The sequence below is a fragment of the Lepus europaeus genome, chromosome 9 (genome assembly GCF_033115175.1).
Source record: "Lepus europaeus isolate LE1 chromosome 9, mLepTim1.pri, whole genome shotgun sequence".
In the NCBI taxonomy this organism is placed as follows: Eukaryota; Metazoa; Chordata; class Mammalia; order Lagomorpha; family Leporidae; genus Lepus; species Lepus europaeus.
Genome location: NC_084835.1, coordinates 25,366,130 through 25,390,673, shown reverse-complemented (window position 1 = coordinate 25,390,673; position 24,544 = coordinate 25,366,130). Strand labels below are relative to the sequence as shown.

The window sequence follows — 24,544 nt, the reverse complement described above, 5'->3', positions numbered from 1 at the left end:
GCAGAGTGGAGCCAGGCGGAGTGGGTGTGGGACCTCTACCAGAGAGCTGGTCTTGACAATGGAGAAAATGCTGCCAAGAATTCCTGAGCAGATGAGCAGCTCTTTCTGCTGCCTCAGGTGAAGGTGAATGTGATGGAGAACCACAGGAAGCAGGATGCGGCGGGATTCTGGGAGAGAAAACACAAAGGAGAAGAAGGCCTTCAGAGGAGAACTAGCTATTCTCAGCAGCCAGCGGCATGATGGGACCCAGCTGGTCTCAAAGAAGCTGTGGTGAGACGGGAGCAAAGAAGGAGGTCCCTTCCCTTACAAAGGCCTATAAGTCCCCACTGCTTGGAAATTAGAAGCCATCCCATGACATTTTTCTCCCATCTTTCTTTTCTTTGTTCTTATTTCTAGCCCCAGCATCCATGGCATTTTCTGCAGGATGGATGTTAGAAATCTGCCTCCAAATGAAATCTCTTTAATGATTAAAGACCAAATTAAAAGCATTGTTTACAGTGAAAAATCCATTTAAATGCTATGCTTAGTATCTATACTGAATAGATTTGATATGCATTATAGGTGATTCCCCTTCGTGCCCTAACTAAGTGGTCTGGTACCCCCACCCCTGTAAGAATTTACTGGCCACAGCCATCAGGCCTACCATCCCCTCAGTTTGTCAAACTGTTCTTTGGTATGTCTGCAGCAATGCAAGGAACAAGCACCACCTTTGCCTTGTCATAGCCTTTGATCAGTACCTAATGCTTGCCCCCAATTCTACTGCATACATTCATATGTATTCTTGCTTTCTACCTAATGTCACCTGAATGGCATTTTCATCAGGAATTGACAATGTCTAGGACTCTGAATTCAGGAAGGCTGAATTCTAGCTCAAACTCCCTTATTAATTAATTCTAAGGCCCAAGGTAGGCTGACTCTTCCCATTGGCTTGATTTTTCTTATCCGTGAATGGGATGCTGTTGGCTTCTTCTGCATTTACTTTGGTCAGGAGAAAAAGTAAAAGACAGGGGTGAACATGTTTCTGGTGTCCTGTACTCCCACGAGGTTAGTGACTGTGTGGCCCTGCAGGTCCCATTATAACTGGCCAGCATGATTCAGTCAGATTATCAGTAATACAATGGCAATTTATATTATTCATATTTGACCACAGTTAAGTGAACCATATGAAATTCAGAAAGAAAATCTTTTTCATCCAAGGCCAAATTACATGACACATAAGAACTTATCAAAAAAATTAAAAACATGTTCAAATAGTATGGAATAACAGTTACTCTACATTTAAAAGGACACATGGATAAAGGAAAAGTTGACAATACATTTTGAAGCCCCAAATTCTGCCTGACTAGGATTTCTAACAACCTAGCTGCTTGAAGACAAAGCAGAGTTTGTTACTAGACCCTGCTGAAGAAGAGGACAAACGGGCATGCTCTGAGAGGTGGTGTTAGCTAAGGGATATCGCTGGCAGAAAAGGTAAAGAGCCTCTTGCTTCAGGGAAGATGCCACAACCTGGGCATTAAATAAAAATGGGATGGAAATAAAATCTAGCGGCCTGTCATTTAAAAATCCAATTACGTGCTCCAAGGCTTAAAATTTTTTCCTTATGAGTTAAACTGCTGCTTGCAAAGCTGGCATCGAATATCAGAGTGCCAGTTCAAGTCCTGGCTGCTCCTATTCAGATCCAGCTCTCTGTTAATGTGCCTAGGGAAAGCAGTGGAGGGGGTTCCAAGCACTTGGAGCCCCAGCATCCATGTGGGCGACCCAGATGGAGTTCTAGGCTTTGGCCTGGCACAGTCCTCGCTATTGTGGCCATTTGGGGAGTGAATCAGAGGATGGAAGATCTCTCTCTGCCTCTCTGTCACTCTCCCTTTCAAATAAATAAATGAGTATTTTTAAAAATGCTAGAAATCAGGCCGGCGCCACGGCTCACTAGGCTAACCCTCCGCCTGCGGCCCCGGCACCCCGGATTCTAGTTCCGGTTGCCCCTCTTCCAGTCCAGCTCTCTGCTGTGGCCCAGGAAGGCAGTGGAGGATGGCCCAAGTGCTTGGGCCCTGCACCCGCATGGGAGACCAGGAGGAAGCACCTGGCTCCTGGCTTTGGATTGGCACAGTGCGCCAGCCGTAGCAGCCATTTGGGGGGTGAACCAACGGAAGGAAGATTTTTCTCTCTCTCTCTCTCACTGTCTAACTCTGCCTGTCCAAAAAAAAAAAAAAAAAAAAAAAAAAAAGCTAGGAATCAAGTATAATGGTGACATGGTCTGCTACCTCCTTTCCATATGTTCTCAAAGCATCTTCCTCAGCAGTGCACACAGCTTGAGTGTGTGCGATGGCCTCAGTGGCAGTGCCCACACCACTGATACAATTGTCAGTTCAGGAGCTAAGATAGAAGTGCTTATCATGAACAGTTACTGACAGAAAAAAAGCTGACTTTCTTGGGGACAGCTTTACCATCAGCAGTACCATATACTGGCAAAGTCAGTGAAAATTTATGCAGCACTGAAATGAGAAATTACTGCTCTTATGCTTAGAAATTCAAACTTAAAAGGTTAGCTACCAAAATTTTAATTCTAGAAATTTTAATAACTTTTTGCTCTAATTTCAGATGTATTTATGTGCCCCAAAAGTTTACTTTAGGATAGTGATATTCTACATAAAGCACCAGGCTCATACTGATCTTAACATTTGGCTATCTAATACATGGTGCCTTGGCAAGGCTAAACCTGATCACATAGAATGTGGCTTCAGGGATGAATCCAGAGTTTTTTTTCTGAAAGGCAGCCTGGGCTGCCTGATGTATTAGTTGGGTTGTCCTGACCCCTTGGGAGTATGGAGGGCTCCCTGTCAGTTTCTCTCTCTAATCCTAGTGGCTCTTCCAAAGAGAGGAAAGGGAATCTATCTGACAGGTAAAGGAAGGAACAAGAAAGTACAGGCTCCTCAGGGTCTCCTTTCAGGGCCTCTTTTATTTCCCTGGCTTATCCTTATCCTCTTGAGCTACAGCCTTCTTTTGATCTTTCTCCTTTCCCTCTATCCTCTCATCCTGCTGGGGTGTGGTAGTTTCTATCCTTGGTAGCTAGCTGGATTTGTGAGTCTGGCTCCCACAGGGGTGCTACCTGCTATAGACTAAATTTTTATACTTCATCTTTGCCTCCCTAAGTTCACTGTTTTTTTTTTTTTTCCTTTTCTTTCCTTCTCTTTCCCTCTCATGAGAGCTATAGAGAAAAAGGGAAAGAGAACACGTGCTCATCTGAGAAATTGCTCCCCAAATGGTTCCCACAGCTGGCCTGGGCTACGGCAGGCTGAAGTTGGGATCCAGGAACTGAATTCAGTTCTCCCACCTACTTGGCAGGGACTCAATCACTTGAGTCATCATCTGCTGCCTCCCAATGTGCACATTATTAAGAAGCTGGGATCAGGGAGCTTGAACCCAGGCACTCCAATGTGGCATCTTAAACCTCTAGGCCAAACACCTGCCCCCAATTCGTATGCTGACACTTAATTCCCAAAGTAATAGAATTTGTCGGTGATTAGGTCATGAGGGCAGGTCTTCATCAATGGGATTAGCGCCCTTTTAAAGGAGACCTAAGGGAGTTTTCTTGTCCCTTCTGCCATGTGAGGACACACAGAGAAGATGGCTATCTATGGACCAGGAAGTGGGTCTTCATCAAACACCAAACTGGCTGATGCCTTGATCCCTGAACTTCCCAGTCCCCAGAACTGTGAGAAATAAATGTTTTCCATTTGTCAGTCATCCAACTATAGAAACTTGAACAGATTAATATGCTATGCCATGGACATGCCATAAGATGTAGGTCCCTAGGAATAAATTATGAAGGCAGCAGTAGGCCTAGGTCTTGGATGCATTTTCTTCTTTTTAAATTTTTTGCCAGGCAGAGTTAGACAGTGAGAGAGAGAGAGAGAGAGAGAGAGAGAGAGAGAGAGAGAGAAAGGTCTTCCTTCCGTTGGTTCACTCCCCTAATGGCTGCTATGGCCAGCGCTGTGCCGATCCGAAGCCAGGAGCCGGGTGCTTCCTCCCGGTCTCCCATGCGGGTGCAGGGCCCAAGCACTTGGGCCATCCTCCTCTGCCCTCCCAGGTCACAGCAAAGAGCTGGACTGGAAGAGGAGCAACTGGGACTAGTACCCGGCGCCCCAACCGGGACTAGAACTCGGGGTGCTGGTGCCACAGGCGGAGGATTAGCCAAGTGAGCCAGGGCGCCAGCCTGGATGCATTTTCTAACATTTAAGTTTTCCAAAAGACTCTGCAAATAAAGTCACTGTTTTCTTGCATGAGGGTTAATAAAACTGACCCTTTGATTATTACTTGATTATCATCATGGACGGGAGAAAAGGCAATTCCAACTTTCATCCCAACTACATTTACCTGAGAAAGAAAAGAGGCGGCTGTCCACTGTCCTGGCGATGGACTGCAGCTTTACTACATCCATTGACTGCCCAATGTGCACAGTGCTGGGCATGCTCCCCAGGGTTCCTCTCACAAACTCTGCCACTTCTTGCACAGTGAACATTTGCAGCAGCTCATCAAAGATGGTTGGGAAAGAATTGAGGAGTGCAGCCTGAAGAATCAAATGAAGTTGTGGTTAGCTCAAAGTTAGGTAGGAGTCATATCTTGCATGCTCAAGGATACAATGTGGTGAGAGGTTGAGAAGGCACTGTAGCATCCCTGTCTTGTGTGGGCTCCTCTCTGGCCCTTGACTTTATCTGGCCCTAAAGCCTTTCTAGAGCATGAGGCAAGGAGAACCCAAAAGGAAATCAAAACAAGAGAATTTACTGTGGGTCAGCCCACTTAAAGCTTTCAACTCTTTCCAAAAGAGTTGCTGATCACAGAAAGGGTTATTAAAGATAAATTTGCTCAATGTGGCTTAAGATCCATAGCTCTTTATGCTCATAAAATGATTCAGATTTTTGTTTGTATCTAGGATCAAGCTCTTATCATTCTAATATTGGTTCCAATCTCAAAACAGGATTCTCTCAAAGAAAGAATGGCAGAGAAAGTCAAGTACCTTTGAGCAGCATTGGCTAAACTCGACTCACAGCCCTGCAGTCAACAATCCAGCTTTGAAAGCTGGACCATTTCCCTAAGAAAGAGATATTTATTTGCAACAACGGAATCTGAAGACTTTTCCTTCTTACATAATGACTCACAGTCTCATTTATAAACTAAAAAGGATGGAGATTGTGTGAACTTGATTAGCCATGAACTCTTGAGGATTGCTGATGATGTGGCTTTAGAGGTCAGTGACTTAGATGGCTCAGGCAAGGGCCAGCTGGGGTTTGGGGAGAGGGGCAGAAAGAGATAGATAGATATTGAGTTTCTTCTAGGATCTGAGCTCCATGAAGTAGCCTCTTGAGGACAATCTGATAATGTAACAGTTCCAGAGCCTTAGGGAGGTAGATCACTGTAGGAGAAAGAGAATGGGTTTTGGAATTAGAAAAACATGAGTTGAAATCCCAGCTTTACTACTTACCTGCCACATAACCTTTGGCGAGTTACTGCCTAATCCTCAGTTTTCTCATCTATATAATGGGGATGATGCTATTACTTATCTCCTGATATTGGTATGAGGAAAAAAATTAGGTTCATAAAATTTCCAGTAGAGTGCCTGGAACACAAAAGGCCTCAGTAAATGCTGGGTCTCATTTTCTTCTCTTGTCTAAATGGAAGAAGCATGAAGGAGGCTTTTCCCCCTTCTTAGTTCTCTTATACTATTAACCCAAGGTTTATAAAGTTAAATAGAAGTTGTCACCTTGAGACAAGAAGGTGAGGCAAGTAGGGAAGGTGTTTGTTTGTCTCTACTGTTTCATCAGGCAGTAGACCATGACCCAGATAAGTGAAAATCTGAGCCATGGGAACAGGTCTGTCATACTGTGGGCTGTGTTCAGGTCAGGCCCAAGTACAGAACCTATGGGAATTCTATTTGCAGATTTGTAATCCTATGTAATACCAAGGAGACTGGTTTGTAATAAACAGAACCAGTACAAAGACACTAGCAGCTTAGATACAGAAGACAAAGGATGGGACGTAGATGCTTCATAACCAGTAACAAACAATAGCTGATTTTTCTCTTAAATGGTGAAATTTCTTATGCTTATGCACCAGGATAGCAGGATATTTTTACCTTGACAGTTTTCATTGGTTATAATCAAAGATAGAAAGTCTCCCTGAATAATATTCTTGCTGAGAGTCCTGCAGCTCAAGAAACATGATCCCAGCTCTAAGCTGTGAGAAGTCTGAAGCTATTTATCCTGATGTAGTAGGAGCATGCCACTGAATATGGTGCACTGCTAAGTTCCCAGAAAGCATATTTGTCTTGCTTTACCTCTGGTCTCCCCATATTTGTTATTTTTTCTTAAGGCAGGAGTAGGTACCCTTTGCTCTTGTTGGAAGGAACAGGAGGAGGGCTTTGGGAGAGACATGTTGAGGAGATGAGTAGCTTGGGGCACATAGGAGGGGAAATCCCAGAAGGAGTGTTCCTCACAGAGGCACCTGGAAACCTTGAGTTATTCTCTTATGGAGTCTAGCTCCCAGCAATAACTGATCCTGAGGGGTCTGTAGGTAACTGGAATCAAAGGACAACACATAGGCAAGTGGAAAATAAAAAATGTAGACTGTTCTAATCTTCAGTGAGATAGAGTTCAAACATGCATTCTCAATAACAACATACCAGTGATTGAATGAATTGATATAAGACAGACTGTCTGATCACTGCTGACAGGCTGGTGTAATAGCTGGCTTCAAAAAGTGACATAACCATAATCCATTAGATAAAATTATAACATTAATTTTATAAGAGAAAATAACCCTGTTGTGACAGGAGTAATGAATCCTTGATAGGGAAGGTAAGAGATTAACTGGCTAGACAGTTTAACATAAAGCAGCAAACTGCCTTCCCAAACTCATTTTTCTAACAGAATCTAATCCAAATTCTTAGCTAAAGCTTTCTAGCTAGTCTCAACTGTTTTTCAATACTTCATTCTTAATTTTGTAATTGCTAAGTACTAACATAAAAATTTCTGTTATTAATATAGTGACTAATTAGGAAGCAAAATTCCTTAAATATTCTGATTATATACTATGTTTATATTATATACATGTTTATAAAAAATTGAATAATATGGTGGCTAAAAGATTTTGCTCTCGAGAGGGTTCATGAAAACAAGTGTGTGCTTCTCCACCAGAAAGCCATTAAGCTGGTTTTATATCTGACAACTGTGGGATAGTGGCTTTGAGATAAAAGTAACATTTTATTCTATCAGGGTGTCCTTGTCAATCATCCCTTACCAACAAGCAGGATCCTGGCCGGGTTTTTTCAACTCTGGAAGCCAGAAGACAAATAAACAACCTGCTAAGACAGACAAAGGATCCAGCAGCAACCCTTCCCAGCAGCTCACAGACCTGAGTGAAAAGGAGTGTTTCTGAGTTTCTGCTGTCCAGACTGAGCACAAACCGGATGGACTGGAAAAGTTCTTGGATGCTGGAACGGAATTGCTCCTCTTCCATCCCACATGTGGCTCGTGAGTATAGGATCCGTGACTGCACAATGAACTTGAAAAGGTACTCCAAGGCCTGGAAGTGTGGGAAAAAAGTGACAGAGATGTACTGAAGATGCCCAGGAACTTACCTAGCAGGGAACTAAAGGAAAGATAAGAGCAAATTCAATAATTCAACAATAAAATCAAGGTGATGAGCAATGCCAACTATGGAGACAGACCTTTATCTTTTAAAACTTTCTGAAAGGCTGGCACTGTGGCTCAATAGGCTAATCCTCCGCCTAGCGACGCCGGCACACTGGGTTCTAGTCCCGGTCGGGGCGCTGGATTCTGTCCTGGTTGCCCCTCTTCCAGGCCAGCCCTCTGCTATGGCCTGGGAAGGCAGTGGAGGATGGCCCAAGTGCTAGGGCCCTGCACCCCATGGGAGACCAGGATAAGCACCTGGCTCCTGCCTTCGGATCAGCGCGGTGCACCAGCCGCAGCACGCCAGCCGCAGTGCGCCAGCCGCAGTGCACCGGCCACGGCGGCCATTGGAGGGTGAACCAACGGCAAAGGAAGACCTTTCTCTCCGTCTCTCTCTCTCACTGTCCACTCTGCCTGACAAAACAAACAAACAAACAAAACTTTCTGAAAAATACAAATCATTACTAAGCAGAGGCTGTCTTCATAGAGAATCATCAAATGAGTTCATGAATGTTTTCTGCTGTTGGATTTAAGGAGTCATATACTGTTATGAAAAGAATTGAATTCAAGAAAATCCAGGATCCAAAGAATTGGGCTTCTCTGTATTTTCCTTCCCAGTCTGGAAATAATACTACAAATAATATAGGCAAAGACGCAAGAACCAATCTGGGGTTTACTACAAGAAGGAATGATCCTCTGTAATGATCCACATCTTTGAGATATACCTGGGACCTGACACAGAGCTTGCCTTCTTCCCAGGGATTACAGAAAACTGGAAAATGGGCAGATGTTTAGTGTAGTAAGATACCTTTTGGACACATGCATCCCACATCCAAGTGCCTGTTACACACCCCAATTGCAGTTTCCTGCTAATGTGCCTCCCAGGAGGCAGCAGGGTCCCTGTTACTCATGTGGGAAACCTCAGCTCCTAGCTTCAGCCTGGCCTAGTCCTGGCTGTTACAGACATGTGAGGAGTGAACTGGAGGATGGGAGATTCATTTCTATGTCTCTTTCAAATGAAAAAAAATAAAACAAAAAGTCTGGAGAAAATTTGTTACAGGTTGCATAGCAGCTGGTATGCCTGACACACCCTCTTCACCTCCTTCCAGCCAGAGCATCTGCCATAAACAGTTAACAAACTATACAAAAGACAAGGTTCCTGCAAAATGATTGGGAAGCAGAGTACGAGCCTGAGTCCCTGAAGTTTGGTTTATGCTTATGAGCAGAGCAATTCTCTTTTAAGAGAACAGATTCAAGACCCGAGACTGATCAAAGAAATGCCACAGATTTCCCAGGCACCGCAGAGGCAGAGACTCTGTGGGGAAACTTACCTAAGGATTAAATAAATGGTGCTCAGCTACTAAAAAACATATACACAAGTCCTGAGCTACTGTTCATGATCTAACCATCTGCCAGAAGGTTTGGCAAAGTAAAGCTTAATGTTGTGTGTCCCACACACAATCCAGTTGGCATTAAGGAATGCTAGTTTAGACACAGATGTTTTATAAGGATTGCACCAGAAGATTCTATAGATGAAATTACACTGGGGACTTTGTTTCCATAAATGCTAAAGTCTCTGTTCCAGTAGCCTTTTAAGGCCCATCTATAAAGAATGTGAGAAGTCTGTTAATTTCTGAATCGAGACGTTTTCAGACAAGACTCTGCCACTGTTTCAGTAAGTCTATAATTGTGGAGACTCTCAGGCCCATGAAACAGAAAGCATACAATTCTTAGGCTGGGCTTCATTTACTGGGCGATGCTTTGTAGTAGGAGGCATTTTCTATCAGAACAAAGAAAACAAATTTTCATTTACAAGAGCAAATGCAGGTAGCATGCTCTTCTCTCTCAGGAATTCTCACTTTATATGATCAAGGTGACTTGTGGGTTCAGCTAAGGACAAAGGAGAGACAGAGTCAATGTTTACTGACACCCTGGAGCAGACTACAGAAATCAGAATGGCTGTCTCATTTAAGTCACCTACACAAACAAAAGTATGCTTAGACCCAGAGAGATTCTTCAAAAATGCAGCATGTATATGAGTAGTATAGGTGAGCCTGTTGAACATCTTACTGTCATAAGCTGAACCCCAGGAGTGGGGCAGAAAGGATCAGCAACTATGTGACCACTGGAAACAAAGACAGAAAACAAGCTACATTTAAAAAAAAAACTGGAATCTTAGGATACCTGACAGGTTGAAAAATCTAATTATGTGCTATAGACACTTCCAATTTCAAAACAGGACATTTGTCCTCATCATCACTGTCACTTTTTTTTTTTCAGTTTGAAATAGTTACCTTGAGAGATTATCAACTAGCTTGAAAATGTCCACCAATTTCAGAGGGGTAGAACTGGACAGCAGAGTTGCTCGTCTCTTTAGGACTAGGGGGTTTAGTTCCTCTATTAGATTCTGAAAATACAAAACACCCTGTACAGGAGTATAAGCCTGTGCAAACCTGGATGAGGCATGAAGAACAACACACTTCTAGTCATTCATCACCTGACTCTGTCCTTGCCTACTCCTCTTGTTTTTAGGATCAACATCAGCTTGGTTGAGACCACATGACGCTGGTTACCTCTGACAGACTCAACTTGGGGAGGAGAGATGGGCAGAAGATGAAGGGTGGATTCTGTGGAATTTGTTCAAAGTTCAAGGGTGTTCCCAATCCTGTGCAGAGACAATGGGGCACTTAACTGTGGCTGAAGTAGCTGTCTTGGCTCTTTCCATTTAAGTTAATACACCTGATAGGAAAAGACAACCTAGAAGTTATTACATCCTTTCTATCAACAAGAAACTCTACTGTGCTCCATTTTTCCTCTTCATGGCTCTCTGTTGAGGAACGGATATAGCTTAGCAATGAAAAATGTGCTGTTTTTGGAACACGTTGCCAAGAATCATACTCAAGCCCACAATGACACCCACTACAGGTCACTTACAAGGAGAAAAATAGTGTGATCAAGTAAGAAAATACAGGACCTTTATTTTCATCTTCTTTAGGGTAAGCTTTTCTCAAAGATTCTGAAAGTAAAAGAAGTGGGATTGTGACCAGCAAGACATACTGAATAAAGAAGAATAACCAGCACTTCCTGTTCTACAGCTTGTGATACTTCCCAGGAGCAAACATCTTGAGAAGGATGAAAAAGGATTCGATGGAGACTTACTAGTTGGGTCAAGGGAACTTATGAACTGAAATTTGATGACGAAGAGGAAATGGCCTGATAAAGTCTTAGTGTTAGATATATTAGAAAACAATCTTGAAATCACAAGAACAAGTATGACGTACCTCGGAAAAGGGTCCCTCAAATGGAACTCTTCCTTCTCTCTACCACAATCTGAACTCCAGAATTCTACACTTCCATAGTACCGCCTAGTAAGATTTAGCACGACCCCCTAAATAATCCCATCTAACATTTGAATGTCTCTGCTTCAGACTTAGCAACTGCATTTTGGTTCCTTGAAAACATAAGCTCTTTTCCAGAACTTTATAATGCTACTTCCTAAGCCTGGTATGCTCACCCACCCAGCTTGGGAATTCAGCTCAGAGATCACCTCCTCAGAGAAGCCTTCCATAAACCCTGGATCTGAAGCACACCCTTCCATCCAGCCAGTCTATCCTATGAACTTGTTTCCTTTACAGTGTTCATTTGTTTGTTATTATTGTTTAAAGATTTACTTATTTGGGAGAAAGAGAGAGAGAGAAAGAATGAGAGAGAATTTTCCATCTTAGTGGCTGCCTCCCTTTGGTACACTGGGGGTGAGTTCTTCAAGAGCAATGCCTGGTCTCATTCATCTTTTCATCCTGGTATCCATGACAGATGGTGGTCTCCTCAGTAGATGTTTGTATGAATCAAGGCAAAAATGAGATTTATGGCCTCACGTTTTTACAAAATACAGAGAGAAAAGGTAGAGTATCTATCTATGATTTGATTCTGCCCTTTAATTTGATGATGGTTGAGGAATCATCTGTTAAATCAGTTACCATGTGGACAAGAAAAAGAAAAACACAGGCCCAGTACTCAGGGTAGAAGATATGACAGTGGGCCGGTGCTGTGGCGTAGCAGGTCAAGCCACTGCATGCAGTGCCAGCATCCCACGTGGGCACCAGTTCAAGACATGGCTGCTCCACTTGCATCCAGCTCTCTCCTGTGGCCTGGGAAAGCAGTAGAAGATGGCCCAAAGCCTTGAGCCCCTGCACCTGCGTGGGAGGCCTGGAAGAGGCTCCTGGCTCCTGGCTTCGGATAGGCACAGCTCCGGCTGTTGTGGCCATCTGGGGAATGAACCAGTGGATGGAAGACCTCTCTCTCTGCCTCTACTTCTCTCTCTGTGTAACTGTAACTTTCGATTAAAATAAATAAATATTTTTTTTTAAAAAAAGAAGATATGACAGTAAAAGAGGACAGAGAAACTACTTGGCTTTCATTTTTAAAAATTGGTAACTGGAAGAGTGAGAAATACACGATTAAAAAGCAACTAAAAAAAGTAAATCAAGTACAAGAAAAGTCAGAGACAGAGAAAACAGGTCTTTGCTTTAAGTTCAGCTTTCTGGAAAACTGTTGATCAAAAATGGAATCAATATTTTCATACATGGTTCTTTAAAGGAGAAGCAGCAGTCATGACAATAAGCTGCCAACAGAAGTGTCAACTCCAATTGAAGCTATCTAGCAATGCAAAGGGATGCTTTGTCAGGGAATCTGCTCAGGCAGAAAGTAATGGCCATGATCCCAAACATGGACCCCAGGTTCTTCCTCAGACCAAGGTTTTAAACTTATCTTAAAATATCCACATACAGTTCATTCACACAGCCCTTTTTACTTAAAATAATTCCAAAAAACAATGTTTAGTAACCACCAAAGGAGGGACTAGTATTGGAAGATTTTAATTCTAATCACTGTTGCCTACCAACACTGGTTTAGAAGGCGTTACAATACCTTAGCCCATGGAAGGGAGAACCAGTGCAAGGGAGGATGGCCAGAAGCCATGCGCACACCATCCTTCTTTCCAGCTTTAGGATAAAATTACTAGGATTCAAGGTCTTCAGGGGTAAAACTGGGATCAGGACAGGGGGATTATATAGATCAAGGCAATCATTCCTGAAAGCAAGCCAGTGTCCTGGCTTTTCTTGCACACTGCACCATTGACATTACTCACAAATAACTGCAAGGGTGGGTCCCTTAAGTCAAGTAAGCTTAGTACATTACCCGCATGGCTTCCTGAATGTGATCCTGCCGAATCAGTTCTGCTGAGCAGTCCATATACCATTTCAAACAGCGAATGAGCTCCCTGGGAAAGAGAACAGTTCCAGAAACTCCACTTTAACCCAAAGGCAATGCAGAAAGTAGAATGGTGGTTTCCAGGGGCTGAGGGAGTAGGGATGGCAGATTTATTGTGAATGGTTTAGAGTTTCAGCTTTGCAAGATGAAAAGAGTTCTGAAAATGGATGGAATTCTGGTGATAGTTGCACATTACCAATGTTTTTCTTAATATCAATGTTCTTAATGTCACAGAATCAAATACTTAGCAAATGGTTAAGAAGGTTTATTTTATGTATATGTACATTACCACAATTTAAGAAAACAAATAGGTTTAAAGACCAGCTAAATGAAAAGTGATTGTGATTGAACTTTTTAAAAGCCCATTTTTCTATTCAAATACAAGTCCCAGTAAAGATACCAAATGCAACTTACTTGTAGGCTAGGGCTCCAGCAAAGTGCTTCTGGATATATGTGTCCATCACAGGTCGGAAATGGAAATATTTGATATCTCGGAGCAGGTTGATGATGAAGACCTTGGGGAGAAGAATAGGGCATGAAGGTTCACTGGAGGACTTAGACCTATCCCTAGTGGGGAACAGACTCTTGTTTCTCTTCAGGGAATGGCAGAAGAGAATGGCAAATATTAGTGTTTCTTTTAGTGTTCCCCATGGGTAGTGAATGTAAGATTCTGTGTCTATGTTTTATCTTTCTACTTCCACAGCCTCCTAGTTTAGACCCAGAACTCATCAGTTTGTGCCTGTGTTCTCTGAGCTTTTCATTTCACAATAATTCTGAGTAGTAAAACATGGAGTAAGGACAGGCGTACATGGAGGAACACCTGTATATAGGTGGGACAAACACTGAGGGGACCCTTCAAGCTTGAAAAATTTAGAGGAAAAAAAATTGTCTTCTGAGTTGTATGAGCTCATGAAAATCTGTGCTCTTCAGAAATGGGCTGGCAGCTGGGAAAATAAGGAAATAAGGAAGAAGAAAAGTCAGAGGGGCAAATTATTCAAGTTTCTTTTCTTTTCTTTCTTTCTTTTTTTTTTTTGACAGGCAGAGTTAGACTGAGAGAGAGAGAGAGAGAGAGAGAGAGAGAGAGAGAGAGAGAGACAGGGAGAAAGGTCTTCCTTTACTGTTGGTTCACCCTCCAATGTCTGCTGCGGCCGGTGCACCGCGCTGATCCAAAGCCAGGAGCCAGGTGCTTCTCCTGGTCTTCCATGGGGTGCAGGGCCCAAGGACTTGGGCCATCCTCCACTGCACTCCCGGGCCATAGCAGAGAGCTGGCCTGGAAGAGGGGCAACCAGGACAGAATCTGGCACCCTTACTGGGACTAGAACCCGGTGTGCCGGTGCCGCAGGCAGAGGATTAGCCTATTGAGCCGCAGTGCTGGCCAAATTATGCAAGTTTCTAACTCTCATCTCAGTTCCCTGTTTATTATTTTGTAGCTGGAGTATCTTTTTTCTCTGAATATATGCTATATTCCTCTATTGGGACTGGTATATACAAAGATACCTTAAAAAGTTTGTGGGAAAATGGAATAAAGACAGGCTTATTTTGGTGCAAAAATTTGAAATCCATGTATACTTTTTTTCACAGTATGCCTTTTCCATGAATTTTTAAAAAACTTCACATTATGTATCAATTTTACAATTTTCTGCACCAAAATAAACTTATCTTTTTATTATTATTTTTTTTTTGACAGGCAGAGTGGACAGTGAGAGAGAGAGAGACAGAGAGAAAGGTAGAGAAAGGTCTTCCTTTTGTCGTTGGTTCACCCTCCAATGGCTGCCGCGGCCGGCGTGCTGCGGCCAGCGCTTTGTGCTGATCCGAAGCCAGGAGCCAGTGCTTCTCCTGGTCTCCCATGGGGTGCAGGGCCCTAGCACTTGGGCCATCCTCCACTGCCTTCCCAGGCCATAGCAGAGGGCTGGCCTGGAAGAGGGGCAACCGGCACAGAATCCGGCGCCCTGACCGGGACTAGAACCCAGTGTGCCGGCGCCGCTAGGCAGAGGATTAGCCTGTTGAGCCACGGTGCTGGCCTTTTTTAATTAAAAAACTGATGAGATCTTTACTAATTATATACTGAATCGATCTTCTGTACATAAAGATAATTGGAAATGAAAAAAAAAACCTGGTGTTAATTGGAAATGGCATAGAAAATTAATTGATTTTTAAAAAAAATATTATGTAGGATCTGTCTTTAATGTGCTGTACACTCTTATTTAATGCTATAACTAGTACTCCAACAGTATTTTTTTCACTTTGTGTTGCTAATATTAATTATTAATATTAATATTAAATATTTAATGAATATAAATTTCCAAAGTACAGCTTATGGGTTACAATGGCTTTCCTCCCCCCATAACTTCCCTCCCATCCACAACCCTCCCCTTTCCCGCTCCCTCTCCCCTTCCATTCACATCAAGATTCATTTTCAATTCTGTTTATATACAGAAGATCAGTTTAGTATATATTAAGTAAAGATTTCAATAGTTTGCACCCACATAGAAACACAAAGTGAAAAATACTGTTTGAGTACTAGTTATAGCATTAAATCACAATGTACAGTACATTAAGGACAGAGATCTTACTTATAGCATTAAATCACAATGTACAGTACATTAAGGACAGAGATCTTACATGAGGAGTAAGTGCACAGTGACTCCTGTTGTTGACTTAACAAATTGACACTCTTGTTTATGGCGTCAATAATCACCCTAGGCTCCTGTCATGAGTTGCCAAGGCTATGGAAGCCTTTTGAGTTCACCAACTCTGATCTTATTTAGACAAGGTCATAGTCAAAGTGGAAGTTCTCTCCTCCCTTCAGAGAAAGGTATCTCCTTCTTTGATGACCTGTTCTTTCCACTGGGATCTCACTCGCAGAGATCTTTCATTTAGGTCATTTTTTTTTTTTTTGACAGAGTGTCTTGGCTTTCCATGACTGAAATACTCTCATGGGCTCTTCAGCCAGATCCGAATGCCTTAAGGGCTGATTCTGAGGCCAGAGTGCTCTTTAGGGCATTTGCCATTCTATGAGTCTGCTGTGTATCTCGCTTCCCATGTTGGACCATTCTCTCCCTTTTTTGTTCTATCAGTTAGTATTTTCAGACACTTGTCTTGTTTACGTGATCCCTTTGATTCTTAGTCCTATCATTATGATCGATTGTGAACAGAAATTGATCAAATGGACTAGTGAGATGGCATTGGTACATGCAACCTTGATGGGATTGAATTGGAATCCCTTGATATGTTTCTAACTCTACCGTTTGGGGCAAGTCAGCTTGAGCATGTCCCAATTCTACTTTCCATTGAACTTTTTGAAGTAGCCTTATATTAAGTAAAATTTACTAAACATTCAGATCACTGTCCACTCTTTTTAAGCACCTTCTGAGACTCTGGTTCTGAAGTAACTATGTAAAGGGAGATTTTTCCAGAGATCTCTGGAATTGCATAGTTCTCTAGAGGCCAGCATGAATGAGTTTCTGCTCTTTGTGGTGGTTATATCCCAGTGTGTAAATGAAAAAAATGGACCACATGTTTTCCTCTATTAGTCTCTGTTTTTCTTGCTGCTATAGGTAACTGTGTCAGGGGACAGGCAAACCTGAAAGAGTGATAAGATTGAGGACCCAGAACTACAAAGCCAAGGTCTACATCTGCTACAATGAACTTTTCAAATTTGATCTTGGAAGGATCTATCTGGTAGGTTAACTGTTTGGTCTTCCTTGACTGACATTGCTTAGTCTCTTTCTATTAGTATATCTATACCTAGTACTGATTAACTTCAATAAATTCCTTCCCTTAGATTTTTTGAAATAAGTGACAGGAATACTACACATGAAAAGTTAGGAAGGAGTGGGATGGCTGGGTTGTATGGTAGGGTTATGTTCAGGTTTCTGAGGAATCTCCAGATTGACTTCCATAGTGGCTTAACCAGTTTGCATTCCCACCAACAGTGGGTTAGTGCCCCCTTTTCCCCACATCCTCTCCAGCATCTATTGTTGGTAGATTTCTGAATGTGAGCCATTCTCACCAGGGTGAGGTGAAACCTCATTGTGGTTTTGATTTGCATTTCTCTGATTGCTAGTGATCTTGAACATTTTTTCATGTGTCTGTTGGCCATTTGGATATCCACTTTCGAAAAATGTCTATTGAGGTCCTTGGCCCATCTCAACCCAGCCATCCCACTCCTTGGAATTTACTCAAAGGAAATTAATTTGGCAAATAAAAAAGCCATCTGCACATTAATGTTTATTGCAGCTCAATTCACAATAGCTAAGACCTGGAACCAACCCAAATGCCCATCAACTGTAGACTGGATAAAGAAATTATGGGACATGTACTCCATAGAATACTATACAGCAGTAAGAAACAATGAAACCCGGTCATTTGCAACAAGATGGAGGAATCTGGAAAACATCATGCTGAGTGAATTAAGCCAGTCCCAAAGAGACAACTATCATTTGTTTTCCTTGATCGGTTCAACTGAGCACCAAAGGGGCAACCTGTTGAAGTGAAATGGACACTATAAGAAACAATGACCTGATCAGCTCTTGTCCTGACTCTAGATGTACAATGTAATACTTTATCCTTTTTAGTATTTGTTGTTGTTGTTGTTGTTGTTCTAGTACTAGTGGCTGAACTCTGTAATTAACACACAATTATTCTTAGGTGTTTAAATTTTAACTGAAAAGGGATCCCTGTTAAATTTAAGAGTGGAAAAAGAGAGGGAGGAGATGTACAATTTGGGACATGCTCAATTGGACTTGCCCCAAATGGTGGAGTTAGAAATGTGCCAGGGGATTCCAATACAATCCCATCAAGGTGGCATGTACCAATGCCATCTCACTAGTCCAAGTGATCAATTTCAGTTCACAATTGATGGCTCTGATAGGTCGAAGAGTCAAAGGGATCACACAAACAAGACAAGTGTCTGCTAATACTAACTGATAGAATCAAAAAGGGAGAGAATGATCCAACATGGGAAGTGGGATGCACAGCAGACTCATAGAATGGCATACGTCCTAAACAACACTCTGGCCTCAGAATCAGCCCTTAAGGCATTCGGATCTGGCTGAAGAGCCCATGAGAGTATTGTAGGCATGGAAAGCCAAGACACCATGGAAAAAAGAAGACCTAAATGAAATATCTCTGTGAGTGAGATCCCAGTGGAAGGAACGGGGCCATCAAAGTAGGAGGTACCTTTCTCTGAAGGGAGGAGAGAACTTCCACTTTGACTGTGACCCTATCGGAATAAGATCAAAGTCAGCGAACCCTAAAGGCTTCCATAGCCCTGGCAACTCATGACTAGAGCCTAGGGAGATTACTGACGCCATGAACAGGAGTGTCAAATTGTTAAGTCAGCAACAGGAGTCACTGTGTACTTAAACACCCCATGTGGGATCTGTCCATAATGTGTTGTTTAATGTGCAGTGATGCTATAACTAGTACTGAAACAGTATTTTTACACTTTGTGTTTCTGTGTGGGTACAAACTGATGAGGTCTTTACTAATTATATACTGAATCAATCTTCTGTATATAAAGATAATTGGAAATGAAAAAAAAACCCTGGTGTTAATTGGAAATGGCATAGAAAATTAATTTTTTAAAAAATATTATGTAGGATCTCTGTCTTTAATGTGCTGTACACTGTTATTTAATGCTATAACTAGTACTCCAACAGTATTTTTTTTCACTTTGTGTTGCTATATGGGGGCAAACTGTTGAAATCTTTACCTAATATATACTAAACTGATCTTCTGTATATAAAGAGAATTGAAAATGAATCTTGATGTGAAGGAAGGGGAGAGGGAGCAGGAAAGGGGAGGGCTGTGGGTGTGAGGGAATTTATGGGAGGGGGGAAGCCATTGTAACCCATAAGCTGTACTTTGGAAATTTATATTCATTAAATAAAAGTTTAATAAATGAAAAAAAAATAAAAGTGGAACTAATTTACATAGGTTGAAAAAAAAAAAAAGAAAAGTTAGGAAGGTGACTTACCAAAGACTGAAAAACTAACAGGCCATATTTCTCTGTATTATCATCTAAAATTACAAAAAGTGTATCCAGGATGTCCTGTAGAAACTGAAACATAAAAAAACAAGGGGTTGGGTCTTAGGAACATGTAGATATGATAAAACTTCCATAAATGAAATCTGTTTATATTAATAATAATAAAAAAGAAATGGATAAGGGGCTTGAATAGACAGTTCACAAAAGAAATATATACTGTCAACACATTTATGACAAAATGCTCTATATTATTAACTATCAAGGACATACAAATCAAAATCACAATGAAGTATCACCTCACCCCAGCTGGAATGGCTATTATCAAAAGAACAAAAAGTTAATGAATTCTGGGAAGGCTAGGGAGAATGGGGAACTTTTATAAACACTGTTGATGGGAATATAAAATAGTATACTATTAGTATACTATAAAAGAGTATTACTATTAGTAATACTATACTAACAGCCACTATAGAAACAGTATGGATATTCCTTAAAAATCCAGAAATAGAACTACCATGTGATCCAGTTATCCCATTAGTGGATATATATGAAAAATATATGAAGTCATTATATCAATAAGGTACCTGCATCACCATGGTTAGTGCAGCACTATAGACAATAGCTAAGACACATAATCAGGGGCTGGCATTGTGGCACAGTAGGCTAAGCCTTTGCCTGAGGCACTGGCATCCTATATGGGTGCTGGTTTGTGTCCCAGCTGCTCCTCTTCCAATTCAGCTTTCTGCTAATGCCCTGGGAAAGCGGTAGAAGATGGCCCGAGTGCTTGGGCCCCTGCACCCATATGGGAGACCTGGAAGAAGCTTTTGGCTCCTGGCTTTGAATTGGCCTAGCTCTGGCCATTGCGGACATTTAGGGAATGAACTAGCAGAAGAAAGACCTTTCTCTCTGTATCTCTCTGTCTGTAATTCTGCCTTTCAAATAAACAAATAAAATATCTTAAAAAGAGATACAGAATTAGGGGCTGGTGCTGTGGCATAGTGGGTAAAGCTACTGCCTGCGGTGCTGGCATCCATATGGGCACCAGTTCATGTTCTGGCTGCTCCACTTCCAGTGAAGCTCTGCTATGGCCTGCAAAAGCAGTAGAAGATGGTTTAAGTCCTTGGGCCCCTGCACCAGCATGGGAGACCCGGACAAAGCTCCTGGCTCCTGGCTTCCGATCAGCTCTGCTCCAGCTGTTGCGGCTTTTTGGGGAGTGAACCAGTGGATGGAAGACCCCCTCTCTCTCTCTCTCTCTCTCTCTCTCTCTCTCTCTCTCCCCATTCTGTGCCTCTGCCTCTCTGTAACTCTGCCTTTCAAATAAATAAATAAATCTTTAAAGAAAAAAAGAGATACAGAATCAACTAAAGTGCCTATCAACAGATGAATAGATAAAGAATATGTGGTGTGAGTGTGTGTGTGTGTGTGCATTCTTTCATTTGTAGCAGAATGGATAAAAATGGAGGACATTATGTTAAGTGAATAAGCCAGACACAGAAGACAAATATTGTATTTTCTCTTCATAAGTGGAGGCTTAAAAAAACTCAGTATGAACATAGGATAGTAACTACTAGAGCCTAGGAGGGATAGGAGGATATAAAAGGAAGTTGAATAGTGGGTATCAAATCTGAGTTAGATAAAAGGAATGGGTTGCTAGTGTTATACAGCACAGTTCAGTGACTATAGTTCACAATAATCTATTTTATATTTTCTGAGCAAACAGAAAAGGTACCAATCATAAAATAATGTCAGAGAGGGGCAAATGTTTATTACTTTGATTTGATCAGGAAACAAACATACATACATGAAATATCACACTTTATCCCATAGATATGTACAATTATTGTTTAATAAACAAGAAAAAATCTAAGTGAGTCTGAAGCCAAATTCTTTTGAGAAAAATAAGCTAACTTTCCTGGGATCCCAGAGTTCAATAGTTCCTTGTTATCTACTGTGGCCCAATTATATAAAATATACTTGGGTGAGGATGTAGCAGGCTAGGCTTTATCTTTAGAAAATACTTCTTGAAGCTCATGGCAAGAGCCTTGGTGATCACTGACTTCATAAATAAGAGTGTTAATTGTTAAAGGAACAACAGAAGTCAGTGCGCACTTGCTCACCATGTAGGACCTCCATCCCTAATGAGTTGTACTATGAGAATAGACTACAAAACTTGTTCTCAAATTGTACTCTATATGTCGTGTGTGTGTGTGTAAACTGTTGAAATCTATGCTTAAAATGGAGTTGGTCCTTTGTACATAAAATCAAACTGAAAATGAACCATAATGAAGAAGGAGATGGGTGAGGGAGATGGAGGTGGGATGGGAGTTAGGGTGGGAGGGTGGGTATGGGGGAAAGAACCATTATATTCCTAAAGTTGTACCTATGAAAAAATGCATTCATTAAATAAAAACTTAAAAAAATAAAAAAAAAGAAAATACTTCTTAACTGCTGAACAAAAACTAGGATTATCTCAATAGAAGCAGGGAAACATCTGATAAAATACAAAACCCTTTCATGATGAAAACTCTAAGCAAATTTGGTTTAGAAGAAACATTCCTCAACACAATCAAGGCAATCTATGACAAACCTATGACCAGCATCCTATTGAATGGGGAAAAGTTGGAAGTATTTCCACTGAGATCTGGTACCAGACAGGGATGGCCACTCTCACCATTGCTATTCAATACAGTCCTGGAAATTTTAGCCAGAACCATTAGGCAAGAAAAAGAAATTAAAGGGATACAAATTGGGAAGGAAGAACTTAAACTATCCCTCTTTGCAGACGATATGATTCTTTATTTAGGGGATCCAAAGAACTGTACTAAGAGACTATTGGAACTCATATAAGAGCTTGGTATAGTAGCAGGATATAAAATCAATACACAAAAATGAACAGCCTCTGTATATACAGACAATGCCACGGCTGAGAAAGAACTTATAAGATCAGTCCCATTCACAATAGCTACAAAAACAAACAAACAAAAACAACAAGAACAACAAAAAACAAAAAACCAAGTACCTAGGAATAAACTTAACGAAGGATGTCAAAGATCTCAACAATGAGAATTATAAAACTTTAGGAAAGAAATAGAAGAAAGTACAAAAAAAAGGAAAAATCTTCCATGTTCATGGATTAGAAAAATCAATATCAAAATGTCCATTCTTCCAAAAGCAATTTACAGATTCAATGTGATACCAATCAAAATACCAAAGATATTCTTCTCAGAACTGGAAAAAATGATGCTGAAATTCATTTGGAGGCACCGGGAGACCTTTAATAGCTAAAGCAATCTTACATAACAAAAGCAAAGCCAGAGGCATCACAATACCAGATTTCAAGACATACTACAGGGCAGTTAAAATCAAACAGCCTGGTACTGCTACAAAAACAGATGGATAGACCAATGGAACAGAATACAAATACCAGGAATCAATCCAAACATCTACAATCAATTTATATTTGATCAAGGAGCTAAAACCAACCCCTGGAGCAAGGATAGTCTCTTCAACAGATGGTGCTGGAAAAACTGGATTTTCACATACAGAAGTATGAAGCAAGACCCCTACCTTTAACCTTACACAAAAATCCACTCAACATGGATTAAAGATCTAAATCTATGATGTGACACCATCAAATTATTAAAGGACATTGCATAAACCCTACAAGATATTGAGACAGGCAAAGACTTTTGGGAAAGACCCCAAAGGCACAGGCAGCCAAACCAAAATTAACAACTGGGATTACATCAAATTGAGAAGTCTCTGTACTGCAAAAGAAACAGCCAGGAAAGTGAAGAGGCAACTGACAGAATGGGAAAAATTATTTGCAAACTATGCAACTGATAAAGGATTAATAACCAGAATCTACAAAGAGATCAAGAAACTCCATAACAATGAAACAAACAACCCAGTTAATCAGTGGGTAAAGGGCCTAAACAGTCATTTTTCAAAAGGGGAACTCCAAATGGCCAACAGATACATGAAAAAATGTTCAGTATCACTAGCTGTTAGGGAAACGCAAATCAAAACCACAATGAGGTTTCACCTCATCCCCATAAGAATGGCTTTTATACAGAAATCAACAAACAACAACTGCTGGTGAGGATGTGGGGAAAAAGGCACACTAATCCACTGTTGCTGGAATGTAAACTGGTAAAGCCACTATGGAAGACAGTTTGTTGATACCTCAGAAATCTGAAATATAGTCCTACCATATGACCCAGCCATTTTACTCCTCGGAATTTACCCAAGGGAAATGAAATCAGTAAATCAAAGAGCTATCTGCACCTCCATGTTTATTTCAGCTCAATTCACAATAGCTAAGACATGGCATCAACCTAAACTTCCATCAACAGAACACTGTATAAATTATGGGATATGTACTCTTTGAAATACTACACAGCAGTAAAAAAAAAAAAAAAGAAAAGAAAGAAATCTAGTCATCTGCAACAAAATGGAGGAAGCTGGAAAACATCATGCTGAGTGAAATAAGCCAGTCTCAAAGGGACAAATATCATATGTTCTCCCTGATATCTGACAACTAACTGAGCACCTAAAAGGAAACCTGTAGAATATCTTTACCTAATATATACTAAACTGATCTTCTGTATATAAAGAGAATTGAAAATGAATCTTGATGTGATTGGAAGGGGAGAGGGAGCGGGAAAGGTGAGGGTTGTGGGTGGGAGGGAAGTTATGGGAGGGGGGAAGCCATTGTAACCCATAAGTTATACTTTGGAAATTTATATTCATTAAATAAAAGTTTAATAAATGGAAAAAAAAAGAAGTGAAATAGACACTATGAGCATCAATGACTTGATCAGCTCTTGTCCTGACGAGGAACAGCTTACTGTTTTATTCTTTGTAGTATTTTCTTTTTCTACTTAATATTATTGGTTAAACTATTTAATTAACACACAATTATTCTTAGGTGTTTAAATTCAACTGAAAATTGATCCCTGTTAAAAGTAAGAGTGGGAATAAGAGAGATAAGATATGTACAGTTTGTCACATGTTCCTTCGGACTTACCCCTAAGGGTAAAGCGAAAAACTTGCCATGGGACTCCAAATCCCATTAAGGTAGCAGGTGTCAATGCCATCTTACTAGTTAAAGCGATCAGTTTAAGTGCATAACTGATCATAAAGATAGGAATAGGTGTCAAAGGGATCACATAAATAAGACCAAGTGTCTGCTAATAATAATAGATAACATTAAAAAGGAGAGAATGATACAACACAGGAAGCGCGCTACACAGCAGACTCATAGAATGGCAAATGCCCTAAAGAGCACTCTGGCCTCAGAATCAGCCCTTAAGGCATTCGGATCTGGCTGAAGAGCCCATGAGAGTATTTCAGTCATGGAAAGCCAAGACACTCTGTCAAAAAAAAAATGACCTAAATGAAAGATCTCTGCGAGTGAGATCCCAGTGGAAAGAACAGGTCATCAAAGAAGGAGATACCTTTCTCTGAAGGGAGAACTTCCACTTTGATTATGGCCCTGTCTAAATCATGTCAGAGTTTGTGGATTCAAGAGGCTTCCACAGCCTTGACAGCTCATGACCAAAGCCTCAGGTGATCACTGACCTCATAAATAAGAGTG

The 24,544-nt window shown here is 41.1% G+C and overlaps 1 protein-coding gene across 1 annotated transcript in view; it reads right to left on the bottom strand.

The window, feature by feature from the left end:
• The window catches only part of DOCK3 (dedicator of cytokinesis 3), a 455,873-nt gene that overhangs the window by 72,571 nt on the left and 358,758 nt on the right, over positions 1-24,544 (bottom strand). The window contains exons 20-25 of the mRNA XM_062199955.1: positions 18,934-19,017; positions 13,368-13,468; positions 12,882-12,963; positions 7,408-7,578; positions 4,375-4,567; positions 40-167 (exon numbers count right to left, since the gene is read on the bottom strand). Of these exons, the coding sequence (XP_062055939.1) occupies positions 40-167; positions 4,375-4,567; positions 7,408-7,578; positions 12,882-12,963; positions 13,368-13,468; positions 18,934-19,017 (759 nt within the window). The remainder of the gene's footprint in view (positions 1-39; positions 168-4,374; positions 4,568-7,407; positions 7,579-12,881; positions 12,964-13,367; positions 13,469-18,933; positions 19,018-24,544) is intronic.